This window comes from Micropterus dolomieu, linkage group LG03, assembly GCF_021292245.1.
Source record: "Micropterus dolomieu isolate WLL.071019.BEF.003 ecotype Adirondacks linkage group LG03, ASM2129224v1, whole genome shotgun sequence".
NCBI classification, from domain to species: Eukaryota; Metazoa; Chordata; class Actinopteri; order Centrarchiformes; family Centrarchidae; genus Micropterus; species Micropterus dolomieu.
Genome location: NC_060152.1, coordinates 4140988 through 4158566, shown reverse-complemented (window position 1 = coordinate 4158566; position 17579 = coordinate 4140988). Strand labels below are relative to the sequence as shown.

The 17579-nt window shown below is 39.0% G+C and overlaps 1 protein-coding gene across 1 annotated transcript in view; it reads left to right on the top strand.

Moving 5' to 3' along the window:
* The window catches only part of si:ch211-113g11.6 (uncharacterized protein LOC559008 homolog), a 36212-nt gene extending 22955 nt beyond the window's left edge, over positions 1–13257 (top strand). The window contains exons 9-12 of the mRNA XM_046044445.1: positions 8640–8755; positions 9110–9282; positions 9775–9830; positions 11378–13257. Of these exons, the coding sequence (XP_045900401.1) occupies positions 8640–8755; positions 9110–9282; positions 9775–9830; positions 11378–11724 (692 nt within the window). The 3' untranslated portion in view covers positions 11725–13257. The remainder of the gene's footprint in view (positions 1–8639; positions 8756–9109; positions 9283–9774; positions 9831–11377) is intronic.
* Positions 13258–17579: the final 4322 nt, after the last annotated feature.

Sequence of the window (17579 nt, the reverse complement as noted above, 5' to 3'; positions counted from 1 at the left end):
CTGAGAGTGGTGACTGTTGGAAATGGAACAAACCAAAAAAAACAGGCGGCAGTGAAAGATTTCTTTTCTTTCTGTTACTCAGACAGATTGACCACCTGAAGAAGTAAAGCTGCTTGGACCATTTTAGTCATGGAGGCGATACAGCAGAAAGCTCCCCTCAGGGATGGAAGAAATGTCAGAGCCATACACATGTTTCAAGTTGACTTTATGTTTGAGATCAGAAATTATTTCTTTTCACAGAGTGTGACATTCAAGGTGGCAATAGCTAAAGGTTAGAGAGGCAGACCAAGATGGTGCATGGCTGGGAAAAAATATGAGTAGGGGAAGTAAATTACTGCATTTCAGTGTTAAGAGGTTGCACCTAAGAGAGAAGGGAAACAGACCCTTTTAGCAGAGCCTGTAGGCCTTCTGCCCAACCGTCAAAGCTTTTAGTCCAACTGTGAAAATGTAAAATAAAAAGCTAGTCGGGAAGGTGTTTACTGCAAAGGAATATGTGCGCTCAGCAAACTCTCAAAACAAAAAAACAGATTCTCTCAGCAGATGCCACATGAGTTCAGCATTGTCACCTTTTTCCCCCTCAGAATGTCTTGCTGCTATTTTTGTGCTGATACACTGTTTTGATAAAAGTGCTGAAAATAGCTGTAGACAGGATTAAAGAATCATATGAGAATAAACTGAATAAAATGGAGAAGGTTATCTTTGACTACAGAGGAAAAAGATTTGAAGTTTACGAAAAGAGACAAGACAGTTTCGGGACAAAAGAAGTCTAAGTGACAGCAAGAACCTGCCTGCCTAGTTATGCATGGTGGAGGGAGCATTCAGGAAATAAAGATGTAAGATAAAAAAGGTATCACTGTAATCACATTTGCACAGTTAGGAAGGTAAAATAATCTTAGACTTGACAAAAGACGAAGTAAGTTAGAACGTCTTTCTGTGGGGAGCCTTAATATCTGTCAGGTCATTATTTGAAAGGAAGGAGCAGTGGAGGGAGTGAGTTAGGGAATGCAAATAGTAAAAGGTAATAGAACATTTATATTAGCTTTCATTCCAATAAAATCTCCCCTCTCTAAAAGGTACTTGTCAATAAAGAAATACTGAGCAGAGCATTAGACTTTACACCAGTGGTCGGCAATAGGCGGCTAGAACCGGCCTGCCAGCAATAATATCTGGCCCGCGGCCAGATTGCTTTGATAGCAGAAAAAAAAATAATAATAAATTGACAACGGCTGGTGCTGAAATAGATCTCAGTCATGACAGCAACAGTTACTCAAATAACCACTTCCTCTTAAGTGATTGTGCCTCTAAAATAAACATTTTTTTTAGCAATGCTTCATGTCGAGTCTATTAAGAGCTTTTACTTTGAAGAGTTCTGAAGGACATTAAAAAGAGTCTCTGGCGTGCTTGACACACCTCTGAAAAAGCCGTCAGTAAACGTGTGATTGGATTCCCCTGAATTTCCTCAGGGAAATGAAAATAAGTGTCCATAGATTTATGAACGCGCACACACACTGCAGCACATGCTTTATGTGAGCATGTGCAAAAATGTCCTTTTATTCAATTTGTTTAACAAGGGAGAAAAAAATACCCGCAAAAACATGGAATTGATCTCAATAGCTAGCCATAGGGAGTCCCGCACAGTTCCGACTCAGCTAAATTCATATTGTTTGACTTTGTTCTGGCCGCCATATGACAGCTTGGCCCGATGCCAGACTTATTTGCCGACCCCTGCTTTACACGTCTGTGAGAGTAATGCCGCATTTAGCTGTCTGGTAGTGTAATAGACCATTGCACAAAACAGAGTGATGGCTCCCACCTGCAATAATGACTCCTCCATTTTCAAAATCAAGCTGCATGCAAGACAGCACTATTGACCAATAGTGCAAAATTGAACAGAGATGTACCAAATTCCAACAAGCCTGAGAGTCTACTAGAGTCTACTGGAGCGCTCTGCTCAGAGAAAAGGAAACACAATTTATGAGGCAGATTTCATTTGGACCAAATGGTAGTTGGAGCAAATATTCACACTAATGTGGCACTGTGACCATGCTTATGTTCATTTGTGTAGTACTGAAAATTATTTTTCCATGTTGAAATCACAAACACGTAAGTTCCTAAAGCAGAATAATTAGCTAATAGGAGCAATGCTATTGTTTTGGCTTGTAGGCCAGTAAGGATGGACTTGATGAAAATAACAAATGTGTTCATCTTACCTTTTTATTCACTCAGCTTCTGCATTAGGATCAGAAACAGAAGTGTAGGTAGATGCCAACTGTAATTGTTGCTAATCAAGATGTTATCTGCTAGTTAAGCTCAAAGGGCGGTGCAGTTTAGTAAGTAATGATGTCAGAGGCTCAGAGCTGCTCATAAGTCATAAGTGTCTGAAATGTGCCACATGGAATTATTGATCTCCAGTAATTTCAAGTTGGGGGTATCTGAAACAACTCGCAAAAATAACCATTAGCATTTTTATTGCTGTGTAAGAAATAGATAAAATCAAATGTGTGTGCTGCTCTGCCCTGGTCAGTGTGGCTGACCTTACCTTCTGTCAATAATGTGTGTAGCAAGATTGATGAGTATGTCTCCATATAATGGCCAATGGGCTGTTTTCACTGTTTGTTTGTGTGCCTTGTTACGACCCGGCTCGTCGTGTAGAGCAGGAACATATAATTGAGATTGAAAATGAGATGGAATACGACAACTCGAATGGTTCTGGTTAATGTAAAGTGTTTATTGAACCAGGAGAGAGCGCTTGAACAAAGAAATACAACAGAAAGAGGGCTATACAGGTGCTGACAACCTACCGTTAACAAGTAAAACAAAAGAGGTCTTATCCAAAGACAGTTAGGTTACATCTTGGCTCAAAATACACTAGTTACACTAAAGAACAAAAAGAGGTCAACACCCATAAGCTTACAAAAGACAAAAAAACAAATACAATAACTAGCAGTTATTCTGCAAACTCAGAGGTCTCAAACTAAGGAGTGTCCAACACTTGGTACATTATAACAAACAAGGTGAATTACAAAAGGATCTCAGCACTGACTGAAGCCACTCTGATAGGCAACAGACAGGCAATACTAAACACTCTCTAGACACACACACTCTCTATACTAAACACTATATGCAACCCAACAGCAACGCAGACTCATCACTGGTTCACAACCGCCCTGAACTGTGGATACACAAGTTATTTAAAGGTTCAGTGTGTAATATTTCTGTTTTCAGTGGTGTGTAAAGACCTTACATAATGAACCATTTTGTTTTTATTACCTTAGAATGAGCCATTTATATCTACATAACCGCGGGCACTCCCTTCTATGGAGATCGCAGTATTTTGTCGTCATGTTTCTAAAGTAGCCGTTAACGGACAAACAGCCTACAGAGTGCGTTTTTCATCACAGCGTTCTTCTTCTGATTGTATAATTTGTAGCATGACTACATTGATCTAATACATTTATGAGAATTAATACCAAATTATGAATTGTAATATTCAAAAAATATTAATTCATAAATCTCTCGAGAGGCACCACCGGAGATCCAATTCGCCCAGAGTCTCCGGACCTCTGGGTAGTGTTTTAATAATTATACAATTATTCACTAGTGATCAATTAGTTATTAATCGCTCAATTATCTTAAATGAATCAGTCAGTCTCATATCGAAGGGGTAAATTCTCGTGGCAAGGACTTTGAGATAGGCAATACACACAAAATTCCTTTGGTTCCTTTGTTACTGCTGGCGGGCCACGCGGCGTGGTCCGACCTCTGTGGGAGCAGTGTAATTTAGCTCGAAGGATAAAGCTAAAAAAGAACTTGGTCGTTCTTGAATGAAACTAGTATAACATTTACTGATAACTTTTAACAAAAAAAACCCCAAAGCAAGTAAAATTGCTGGAAACAAGGGAAAACGGCATTTCGCGTGTGTGGCTTGAAACGAACAAGGCCTTCGCTGCGCCGGGTCGAGCTTCTTAGGGTGTTGCCGGGAGAGGGGGCACGCTGGGCGCGTGCCGAAGCGCCGTTTGAGAGCCAGGAACAAGCGAGGACAAAGAGAGCGAGACAGCGTGTGTTGCTGCTTTTGTCTGTTGGGGCGTAGTTCCAAGAGGGCAGTCCTTTGTTCCCCTGAGGGAGGGCTTGTCTTTTCTTTAACTTTAATATGTTTAATCAAAATCTATTTGCGCGTATTGTAATCAAATATCTTCCCACAATCAAACCTGAATTGTCAAACGGTTATACCGTTCTTCGTTTTAAGCATTTGATAAAAAGGAAAACAATTGTTAGTTAAACTTTGAGGTTAGCATTTCCTAGGAATCACATCAGATGAGGAACTTAACTAGCTTTCTGGATATATTGGCTGTTACATGTTCTTAGAGAATATAAGTAAGATACACGAATAGCATTAGAAATATGGACAAGATAAATACAGAGTGACATTTATACATTTCAGACGATGGCATGTAATACTTATTTTGTCCACTTGGGGGAGCTCAGGTTACATGAGCTTTGATTCACCCTAAAACAACCTTCTGCTCAGGAGCTGGGGAATTTAGTTATTTTATTATTAAATTCGAGCTGGAAAATTAATCGGGTATAGGATGACATTTCTTTATCATATCCTTTCTAAAGGAAGTGTCAGAAAGTGTTGGGAACAAAGCATTGATTACAACAAAATGAATAAAGGTCCGGGATCCTTGCTGAAAATTAAAACACTGCAAAATTAACTTATTTAGATTCTTTAAACAACAAATAACACCAACATGGTAACATAATTACTCAAATGGAGTGGGGAGACCTAGTTGAGTAACTTAAAGATTATTTAATTAAACAAGGTAATGCTTTGAGTTTTGAGGAGACAGTCCTTTGTTTGCACAAAGTGTTCAAGGCAATGTCTTCTGGGTGTCCTGGAGTTCCTCCCAAATTTACATCTGGCTGTGAAAAGGAGAATATCCTTTGATGTGAGGTAATCAAACAAAGATGAAGGTCCGTTGCCATGGTTACGTGTGTGTGGGGCAGTTTAGGGTTAACTGCCCTCTCTTAAGAAGAGTTCCGATAGGCTGTTCAGGAGAACGCTAATCTCTGGTCAGTGTTTCTTTGTCATTCTAACAGTCAGGCAGCGTTATCTCGCTGCAGCATCAGAGGTGGCCAGTTTTACGATCAGACTGCCCAGAAACAGCACTTAGGGAAAGCAAACCTTTCACCTTTTCCTTTGGGGTCTCTTCAGCCGTCTGTTGAGTTGATATCTCACCCCTTCCTTTTCTTTCTCCCAGGGAGAGAGAAAGAGTTTGGAATAGTCCAGATTTATTTGATATAATATGCACACTGTTTGTACACTACAAATTCCGGCAGTGTAGACGCCTGTCACTACATAAATGCGTCCATAGAAGAAGAATGATAATAATAATAATAATAAAGAGTCTCTGAGTAGTCCTCTGGTTTATTAGAAGTAAGAAGAGAAGTGACATTAATATTTAGCACAAGAGCCTGTTGATCTTTATACCATGAAGCCAGAGGAGTCGGAACAGATGCAGACGGCAGAAATCACGGATGTTGTGGATTTTCCCAGATGGAATGCTATAATGTGGTAATGTGGGACAGATGTTTTCAAAGCAGTGCTGAAGTTGTCTATTTTTTGCTAGACAGGTAATTAACTTAAGTTTGTCGGACTTGCAAATGAAAGCTGTTCCCTGATAGCTTTAGCTTGAAGCTGGCCATAATCACAGAGAGCCATGAGGCGTTTCCCCTGTCAGCGGTGTGAAATATGTAGTTGCATTAATTTCATGTCGCCTACTTGTTCTCCAGCCTGTAGGTTGGCTTTGCCGGTTATGTTAGCGAGACAATCAGCTGATCAGTAACGTTAATTGGCAATAAAACCGGAACATTAGCTTAGAAAAATAAGGTTAGTTGGACTGGTTTATTCTCCAGCCCTGTGCTTTGGCTTGTGGTGTAAAATATGTTGTTGGATTAGTTTCATGTAGTGTCTTTCTCTCTCCAGCGCTCTGTTTTGGTTTTGTTATGTTCGTCAGACAATCAGCTGATCACTAATTGGCAATAAAACTGCAGCTTCCAGCATCGAAGCTCAGATTAACCAGCTAAACTTTTACTGCACTGGTAATAAAAATATGTAGGTGGATTGTAATTTCATGTAGCTCTCCAGCCTCTGTTATGGCTTTGCTACGTGGACAGAAATGTGTCCTTACCTTCCTGAGACAAACAGATGATGAATATTAGTGCAATAAAACTGTAACAGCAGGGAAGCTGCTGTTACAGTTTTATTGCTAATAGTGATATATAACAAGACCGTGTGCCTATTAAGGGACCAATAATGAATAGCCTACTTTCAGAATTTGCTTTAAAAAAAAGGGTGTTTTTTCACCAGCCAATGCCTTTGTAAACTTCATGTATTATGTGGTTTATAATGGACTGTGGTGCAGAAACAGTGATTGTCCTGTTATCAGTCTGTGGTCACGCTTGATGCACTTGATGTGATAGTTTCTGAGATGTTCTTCATTTACTTTGGTATGTTAGTCCAGATGAGCCAACCCTCCCAAGTTATTAAATGCTGTATTACAGGAGAATAGCACTTCATTTCTTGATGTGGCTGTTGTTTATTAATGAAAAAGTAACAATAATATTCAAAAATACATATGGTTTTATTGAATAATCAAGCAAATATAATTTCTTAATATATCAGTGTAAAGAAACCTGATTTCTTGACTGGCAACTCTCTGCTATCTCTGCTATAGATGACATCTTTGTCCTGTCTCAGGCACCGTAGCTATAAAATTCGCTTGGATAGGGGAAGGGGGGTGCAATTCACAACTCTCACCATTAGATGCCCCAAAAACTTACACACTGAACCTTTAGGATGCAGCTGGAGTTGATTGGAGACTTCTGATTGGTAGGTTCAGTCAGATCATAGCAACACTAATCACCAGCCGGCGTACAGCAACCAGGAAGTAGATGGTCCAGAGGGACCAATCATTGACAGGGATTCACACAGCTAGATTAGCATAACCAGCAGAATCTCATACAGACACCACCACAATTAATATATACTAAACCCAGCATGGCCCTAACAGCCAATTAATAACTATTGATCATCCACACTATGTCTATCGTCCTTCCTGATCACACATCTTTGTGAGGCAGGTTTCTCTTCTGTCATCCACAAAAGCAAGATTTCAGAAGAGAATTGATGAAGGAAAAACACTCCCACTGGGATTGTCGCAATGACCAATTATGTAGAAACGACCATTTTTTATTAAGCGTCTCCTTTCCATACTCTGTGCTTGTACAAGTATTTTTCCATGCTGGAATACTACCTGGCTTGAGGCTTGCTGAGTGATAATTTGATTAAACACAAATTAATTTGAAATTAGCAACGTAAGGACGAAAGTGTAGTAATGATGTCTTGAGACTAAATTTTGACCTCAATAAAGGGGGACCCATGCCTTTATCATGTCATTTTTCATATTGTGCTCCAGTGGTCCATATTCCCAGACATTTTTAGCAAGCTAGCACAAAACAGTTGACATGCAGTAGGCCTGAAACCTTTGAGGCCCTTGAAGTTCTGGAGCCCCAGGTTAGTTGCTGGCTTTTTAAATCCAGACTTCATACCACAGGGTTACGTTACCTCCAAAAGTTACAATGATTCAACTTATGTCAAATGGCATTCATTTGCTGTTGCTATGGAAAAAGATCATGGTTGTTATTTACATTGGGGACATGTCCTCATCACCTCAACCACATTTTTCTGAAAATTAGCTAGCTTATTTATGAAAAATGTTTACTTGCACAATACGAAAACATGAAATGCAAGGTAAATATAGAAGAAACAGATCCCCAGACGCCCCAATTGAATAGCCTATTTCATAAATGAATATTTCTTCTAAATATCAGAGCATCTTGTTGTCTTGTTCTCGTGACTCCAATATTGTGCATTATCACGTCTCATGAACTAAGTGTTTTGTCACATCCCTAATCTGATTCCTTAAATGTCCCCTCTTTTCAATACAAAGTGAAGACTTTGAAAAAGATCCTAGCCAGAGGCAAAAGTTCGAGGACACTGAATGCTCCATTGTTTCAATCAAAATCAGAGTTTTGTAATTGATCCTAAATTGACTCACAATCCAAAAGTTACTGGATTTCCAATGTGAATCTAATGTATTCAAGGATTTCTACCGTGCTCAACCTTATTTTATTCTTACCATTAGCATCTTGAGTAAAAGACTTCGCCTATTGTATTATTGTAGTCAATACTGTGTTTCCATTGAGGTTAAAACAAGTACAGTTACCCTATTTCTCTTTCCAGAGCAGCTCTGCCCTTACAAATGCTTGTCCAAAAAAACTCTAAAACTCTATTCTGTTGCCATTTTGCCTTTGGCCCTCCAGCATTCCTTAAGAGTGGAAGCTGTCCAAGTCAAATCAATGTATTTGTAAAATACTTTGGACATCACAACAAGGGTTGAAAATGGCAAAAAAGAAGGGCAAAAAAGAAAGCCCAAATGCACAAATTTTAACATATGACACCAAGAATGTTTGTGTCTTTTTCTGGATGTGAGCATTTGCAGATGAGTTTACATGACTGCAGACCTGTGATAAATCCCTCCCCTCCATTTTTAATATATTCTCCTTTATTTCTACAGAACAAGGAAAAGTTCTCAAAGTTCTTCACACCAGCGAGGGGGTCTTCATCATATCTCAATACTCTCTGTTTCACAACGAGGGCCCCGTTCTAAGTATGGCCATTGACTCCCAAAAGGTATGAGTGAAAGTGGTACACTGTGTGGTAGAGGGTGATTTCAGTTGTATTCCTGTTGAGAAATATTTCAGATTTCTTGTTGAGTGAAAGAGATAGATAAGGCTGTGTAATCTTCTGTTTGGGATTATACTAGCCTTTATTAGATATTCAAAGTCTTCCAGTCATGTCTTCCATATTGAAGTACCTCATTTTGGGTTTTAGTTGAGGGTTTAACTGTCCTTTGTTGGTTTGAAAGCTGTTTCAGAAGCTCTGCTGCCTGAAAAATAATACAAATTTGGGACACAAAAATTATTTATTCCAGTAATACTACTGTTATTAAAAAAGACATAATATATTGCATCTTTTCCTCCTTAGGGACACCTGTATGTTGGTACAGCGATGGAGGTCCAGCGACTGCCACTGGCTGATTGCAGTCGCTATGGTGACACATGCAGGGAGTGCATTCTTTCCCGGGATCCATACTGTGGCTGGGACATGGCCAGGAGGAAGTGCGTCGCCATCCCACCTGGATACAATGTCACGTCTGGGTATGTTAGCTACGCATAAGGTCACTGTAGAGTTATTGTGTGTTTTTAGATCAGCCAACAAGGGAGAAACTGAGCACACATCATCAGTCATTTCACAAACACTGTCTCAGTACTGTCAGATGTAAAGCATAAATCTGCAATTAAAGAAATAACACCTTATGTTTTGATTGACAATCGTTGGCCGTGAGGTGATGAAACTTTCTTTATCTCTGAAGAAACTGCGTTTTAAAAAAAATACCAAAACTGCTTATTAATACTTTGTTTCACTTTGTAAATTGCTTTGGCTTCAATGGATCTTGTGCTTTTCCGAATGAATGTAAAAATCAATCATGTGCTGGAAAAAGCCTCTGCCCCCCCCCCGCCGACATTGTTGAATGATTTGTCTCTGCTTGTTTTAATTTGCGAGTAGTAGGTTGCTGTGGAGGCTCATAAGCCTCATGCAGCATGAAACTATTTAATGCTGCTAATTTGTCCTCTATTATTTTCCAACAGGACACTCCTTCAGAATCTGGACGAGTCGAACGCCTCGGTTTGTGGGGAAGCTGCTGGTGAGCCCTTATCTGCTCTCTCCCACTCTCTCTGTATCTTAATTAAACCAAAATAGGAACCTTTCTGAGGAGCTACAGTAAAAAGATGATTATCATATAATTGAACAAGTGTCCAAAAACCCATAGGGAGAGATTTTTTTTACATGATGGCTTGCCCTGTTTCAAAGCTCAAAACCTAGTTATAACCCCGAAAAAGCAGGACAATTACTCTCCTCTGAGGGAAGGCTATCTCCTTAAGTGATCTAATTTTAACTATTACTACTACTATTTATTTCCAGTTGTGTCAGTGGTGCCACATGCAGGACATGTGGATCCAGTAACAAGTTTTGATCTATTTCCCTAGAATATACTTGAACACAATGAGAAGCAAGGTGTTTTAACTGATATCTTAGAGCAATGTATGTCATTGTTAATTCTATATCATTCTCAATTAGAGTTTAAAAAAAAAAGATTAGCTTGCTAAATAACTCCATTGCTTAGTTGAGAACTCCAGCTGAATATTTCTGGCTGACTCTTATGACAATCAGAACCCTACAAAAAGGTGTATATATACACATTTGTTGGCTATATTAGAGATACATTATCATTCTGCACCGTGTAATATAAAAAAGAACTGGATGCTAAAGACACAGGTCTCTGGTTCTTGTAATGAACCTTTTCGGTCATTAAGACATGGAAATAAAGACGCAGCAATGTTCTTGTATTGCAATACAACGTTGTTAGCCTTTGTAGTATTACAGTGCAGTATTATAAGGAACATTTAAAGATTAAACTGTATCTTTCTAATATAATGTAAAAATACATTACATAAGTTACATGGACACCAGAGCAATGCATGCAACAATCCTGAACAATCGTGAACAGTCAACATTGACTTATTTTTTAACTTAAGTTATGTAACATACATAAGCTATTGTTACTAACTTAAGTTACATAACTTCCATACCTATTTTAATCCAAACCATGATCTTTTCCTAAACCTAACAAAGTGCTTTTGGTGCCTAAACCTAAACAATCTGCCACTGTTTCACAACATTAACCATGTTTTATTTTGAAAATCTAACCAGACATTGTATATTTATTATTGCTAACTTGAATGGACGTCGTACATTTATTGTTAACTTACCATGGAGACTTGCGCATCTAGAACCCAGTGCATTAAAAAGTGATGCTAAGCATATGTGATGAGATGGGAGTGAGAACGTGTTGTAGGGCACATATCATTTCTGCTGATAATGGGCTTTAGTGGTGCATATTCCCATATGAATTTGCAACTAATCAAATAACTGCTTAACAAAATATACACCAATTGAAACATATTGAATATATAAAAATGTCTGGGGTCCTGAGGCAATTGTCTGCTTTGCCAGGTGTAATGGAAAAAAATCTACAAAACAATTGGTGTTTATAGCAACAAATATTTGAATTTGCTAGAAATGGGATGAGTTATATCAGGTGTTTACATAGATAAGTACAATCAACATATATAATTACAATATGAATAGATTTATTTTGGTATAGAACTCTTCATTTCTTTGTCCCTATAGCTCTGAAGCAGCGTCGAACTTCCCCCAGAGAAGTGTTTGTGCAGTCCAACACCTCCGTCTTTCTTCCTTGCCCTGTGCGCTCCTTCCATGCCACTTACCGCTGGGAGAAGGACAATTGTGTCAAGAACTATCCCTGCCTCTTCTCTGGGGACTTCTGTGTCCTGGGGCCGGTTGTTGACACACCCTTGAAGGAAGGGGTCTTTCGCTGCATGGCCACCGAGGATGGATTCAAGGTTGAGGTTATCTCCTTCAGGCTGGTAAACAACGGCAGGCTCCTGGCTGCCTCCCTGGCCTCCACCATGGGGCTGTCGCTCCTGCTCGCCGTGGCTACCCTTTGGCTCCATTAACTTCAGCTAACACTGATGCTAACCCCTCATCCTTACTGGCTCCCAATGACAGGAAAGAGAAGGAGCCGCTCTTAAGAGGTTAGGTTTGCAGAGAGCACTAAAGTACATGGTTGGGTGGGGCGGTGAAAATTCACCCTTTCCCAAATAAATTTTTAGAGAAAGATTCAGAATGTCAGTTGAATGAGGATTAAATACTGTATTTTTAACATAACGTAACACACCTTCAGAACTGGAAAACATATACATTAACATTCAGGCTAAAGTGAATAGGCGTTGCAGTCAATTAATTTGACATGTCTTGCAAGTACGATTTAGATTCAACCATAATTAGCTACTCTGCAAACCTTTCCTCTCTGACTCAAAAGATAAACATATCGTATGAGTTGGGCAAAAACACCAATACCAGGCCAATTCTTTTTCCCCCTCATTTCTCTACTTATTTTGAAATTGACTTGATTGTGCTTATTTGTGAATATATAAACCTTTAATACCGCTCCTACATCTATTTATTCATCTTGTTAACCTTCATTGGTATAGCTCATTCGTACTTAGAGAAATGTCTGGTATTGAGATTTAAAAAAGCCTTAACACTTCTGGGACATAAACTCCTAAGCACAATTTTGCAGTTGAGGCAGAATACTGCAGACTCGGTTGGACTTGGCGCTATAATTAGTGCAGCTGAGTCTAACTACATCGCTGGGAGGAAGTGTCAGCTTTTTGACAGGAAGTAGGCGTATGGGCAAAAGCTCATTCTCGAACATCACTGTGTCTCAGCACCTCCTCCTCAGATGAGGCAGTTTCTTGCATCTTTTTATCAGATGGTATCAGATCGTTATTACGCCTTGTTCACAGCTTTGTCCTTTGTTTTTCTATGTACATGCCATCGTCTTTCGTTCCTCCCCAGAGCATCAGAAACAAAACACTCGCCTTTTCAGGATGTGATAAACACAACATCGCCTCCAGCTCCTTTGGAAAAAGAGTTACTTAATGATAGCAGTAAGGAGCAAACTGCGCTCAATCATAAAACCATTAAATTATTTAATCTCTATCAGTCAACGTGAAGATTAAATTCTGGATGTATTTGTTGTGGAGAGACGGTGGTTCTAAGTTATGTGAAACAGCGGTGACCTTTTTGCCAATTCTGGTGTGTTGCCGGCATGTCATTAGTCCATCAATTTTAGGAAATAGAGCAGACAGCGACAAAGAGAAGCTAATCTGCTGCGTATGATATCCAATTTACTCTGACAATGTGTAAAGATGTGAACAAGGTGTTACGCTATAGCAATTTCAGTAAACACATACCTACATTACCATGAGGGCAGATGAAGCTAAATGGAACTACATATTAAGATTGCATTTTACTATGAGAAAAAAAAAGGCTTTTACTTAGATCCGTGAAGTATGTTCTGTATTTTATTGTTCTGCAGATGCCGATTTCTACCATTGCTGCCTACGTATGTGGCACTTTGTCTTGATTGTTTGGGTTTTTATGCCATAGTTAGAATGTGATATATAACCATTGACTACTTTGCCTCTTTCCCCAGGAATATCATTGCAAATGGGCAATATTTAAATTTTTTTCTCTGTGCTGTAAAATTAAAAGGCTTGACAGATTCCAACAAGATGCTTCACTGATGTACAGCAGCAACCACAATCAGTGGCGAGAGCAGTGACTTTAGGATTTAACATTATGCTACATCCGCAGCATCATCCTCTAACCTCTAATAACATAAAATGTATTAAGACAAAGAAGGCAGATTAAAGATCAGTGTAAAAGGAAATAACAGTTGTGAATGTAGCTGCAGTTCAACAGTTCTGAAATACCAAAAATGAATGGCAAACCTTATGAGTACTGATCAGCTGACTGACGAAGAAGGCTTGTGTGGTGATGAGTTATGCAGCGGATTAGCATGTTCTCCAGAGCTTTGAGAATTATCATTCAGTAATGTTACATAAGTCTGGCCGTGCAGAGCCTTCCACAGTGGCAGCAATGTCATTAATAGCTAATTAGACAATGAACCAGCTCGTCATGCACTTTATTAAATAATTTATTTTACACCGTCAGGGATATGGGCAGCGAGCACATTCTCAGCTGTGAAAATCTTGAGGTACTGTCGTGTTTCTCACTCAGCTCGGTTGTATGTTGCTGCTCGGGGATCTTATTTCTTGCTGCATTGCACTGACACGGGCTACTGACTGTGCCAAAAAAAACAAAACAACGCTATGCTGAGCCTCCTCATCTGCCCAATGCGTGGTGCTTCTTATTATGTTTATTTGCTAAATCCCTTGCTCCTTGCCTCACATAACATGTTGTCCCAGACAAACCCTGAGCGCATGTACAACAACAGCCTTCCCCAAAACCAAACTCAAAAACACAAACCTACTGCAGATCTGACATGCATATTAACTGCCTTTGGGTTTCTGTGTCTCCACCAGGGTGGAGATAATTAACACCAGCCACCAGCCAAGCGCTGCTAAACATTTAGTAAAAGGGTGTTAACAAAGCCAATGCTGCCACAGACTTTTGGAAACTCACTCAATGAACACGGACATGCTCCAGTCATTTTCCTGTATAACCTCCTTTATAACTAGAACTGCTGTATGCAGTATGTGTCTTAGTGATTTGACTCAAAGCTATTATTACAAGCCATTATGAGAGAAGAGACCAATGCTATCCAATGTTAATTAGGTAACCAAACCTGGTATCATGAGCTTCTTCACTGTGTCCCACGTCCATATACTTGTAGAGACTGAAAACAGAAAAATGAAATGCTTAAAACAACCAACTGTTTGCACATGCAGTGAAGAGTATAATATTTCTAATAAATGTAGTCAGTCTCTTGAAAAGGAAAACTACAAATAAGTGCATTATGTCTTTAAATGCCCTCACAGTACTTCTCAGTCTTGGCCTTTGGGAAGTTAAGTACACAAACGAGTACTATACTTTCATTTGGACAAACATTACAATGGATATCAAAACTACTGCTAGTGTCAAATTTGAAAACATTTCATGAATACATTCACATAACCAAAGAAACATATTGTACAAATTAGATAAAATCCAAGCCACAGTACATCAAGGATATGCCTTTTGAGAAGTATAAGCCTTTTACTGCTGTCATGGGAGACATCTTGTCATCTTCTACAATTATTATTCTGTTTAATCTTTGATCAAATTTTCACAAAACTACTTTTAACGTACTTTTTAGCTGTTATTAGCTCCTCCATCTCCGTTGTTGTTGTTGTGCAACAATTGTGTCCATGAACACTACACTCAAAAAGCAAGAGTTTTTTTTCCTGTATGCTAGCATTTTGAGGTAAAGTGTAAAACACATGTCCACACTAAAACACAGAACTGGTCTGTGTTATAGTGTGGACTTGGCACATTGGTTTATTTTCTCACCAGGAGCGATGACCTTGTGTAATTTACCCTCTTCATGAGGAGCATGAGCATCATTGGCTCTCTGGAAGGTGGAATAAAACCATAATCCTTCAGCACTTTACCCAATCACCATCTTTAACTCGACAAGGCTTTGTTACCCACACTTTTCTGGCTAATGCGTGTAATCACTTGCCGTCTTCAAACGACATCTCCACTATGTTCAAGTCCTTGCTTTGATATGGATATTCACATGACTGCTTTATCAAAATTTAGTTATTGCTCACTCGCATCCGTCATCGTCAGCCAGTCCGATAAAGACTAATCTCCTTCAAAGCAAGCTCTTGATTTGCCTTCAGGAAACCATTTTAAATCGATCGCGCTATCTGCTGTAAACGATTTGACGTTGAGTGAAGCGGGTCACTGTTTTGTCTGCTCTGGGGTTTTGAGTGTCAAGTACTGTATATGATGATGTGTGCCCTCGATTCTGTGTCTTGATATCTAATTTTAAAAGTAACATGCCAAACTATTGTTAAAGAAGGGATTTATATTGATGCCATGCCAGTCTAATACCATCTCATAACGTATTTTTAAAAAACAGATATCTATAGTACAATAGATATTCATGTAACAAATCCATATTGACATGTGTTTCCCTGAACATGTGCGGTGAAATTAATAAAATATCCGTATGAAGAAAGGATTTATTGTGTTTATTTGAAAGCACTATGAAATGGTTATCAAAAAAACTTCCACCAAAATCCCAACCTTAATAAATACATCAAGATCAATAATTAAAGGATTTCTCAAAGATTTTAATGTGTAAATTGAGGGGAAAGTAAACCTTCAAATCTATTTGTTTATTTAGGGCTTAAAATAACACTGTTAAGGGATTTGATTTTGACTTTTCAAATGACAGTTGTCTACATGATAAGGATGTGCGTGTAGATTTCACTCAAACAGACAATTGTGGAAATCTCCACACACCAGAACACAAAATGGCTGACATTAAGTTAGAGGTCCCTATCAAAACAAGCATGTTTCATCACCATCTGCTGGCCAATACTTGGTGTATTGACAATATTTAAATGGATATACAGCCTATTCAGTATTTAAAACCCACTGACATGAGTCATAAATCCAAAGTTATTTCTTTTACTCCTTGCATGTTGTTGCAGTCATTCTGCTCTCATGAGTCAAGAGCTAGCAGTCAATGCCACCAATCAGCACTAAGGTGACATGGGTCCCAACCCTATGATGACACTTGAAAAGGAATACCGGCACTCTCAGATTGCAGGATATTTTATAGCTGAAATATCTGAGTGTTTTAATTGAAACTGCTGTTATTTCTCGAATCACTTAATGATGAATTTAACTATATTCACCAAATTAATAACTCAAGTCTGAGGGAACAGATGACATGCATAATTGCTAATTAGCTTTGTCAAGGAGGATGACTGTTCACACTGGCAGAACTTCTCCTAAAACATCTCAGCACCATTTTCCATAATGAATACACTGAACAAATAATATGACACACAAACGTTTACCTTTATACTAATTTCTTTTTCATAGTGCAAGTGGACATAATGGCCTTGACTAAGTTTTCCAGAAAAAAATAAACCCAACATACTTGGCGCTAAACAGACAGCATGGCAGACTTCCAGACTATCAGGAATGATTAAAAGGAGAGGAAAACCTGTGACTAAACACAGACTCAGTGAGCACAGTGGGCAGACACAAGTACAGCTGGCAGTGTTCACTCAAAAGCTGGAAAACATAGCTGACTCATAGGTAACTCCTGAATCTCTGTAATGTCAAAATGAATGCAGCGTATTCCAGGAAAAAACGTCATCCCACTAAAAATATGACAATGGAAACAAACTAATGAGTCAGCTTGCAGCAATGACCCAGCAAAAAAAAATAGAATATACACTAAACAAAATTATAAATGCAACACTTTTGGTTTTTCCCCCATTAATCATGAGCTGAACTCAAAGGTCTAAGACTTTCTCTATGTACACAAAAGGCCTATTTTTCTCAAATATTGTTCAGAAATCTGTCAAAATCTGTGTTAGTGAGCATTTAAAATAATCAGACAGCATGGGTATTGTGCCTTAGGCTGGCCACAATAAAAGGTCACTCGAAAATGTTTCACTGTATTGGGGGGCATAAAGTTGATCAGGTTTTTGATTGTGGCCTGTGGAATGTTGGTCCACTCCTCTTCAATGGCTGTGTGAAGTTGGTGGATATTGGCAGGACCTGAAACATGCTGTTGTATATGCCGATCCAGAGAATCACGAACATGCTCAATGGGTGACAGGTGAGTATGCTGGCCATGCAAGAACTGGGATGTTTTCAGCTTCTAGGAATTGTGTACAGATCCTTGCAACATGGGGCTGTGCATTTACATGCTGCAACATGAGGTGATGGTCGTGGATGAATGGCACAACAATGGGCCTCAGGATCTCGTCAC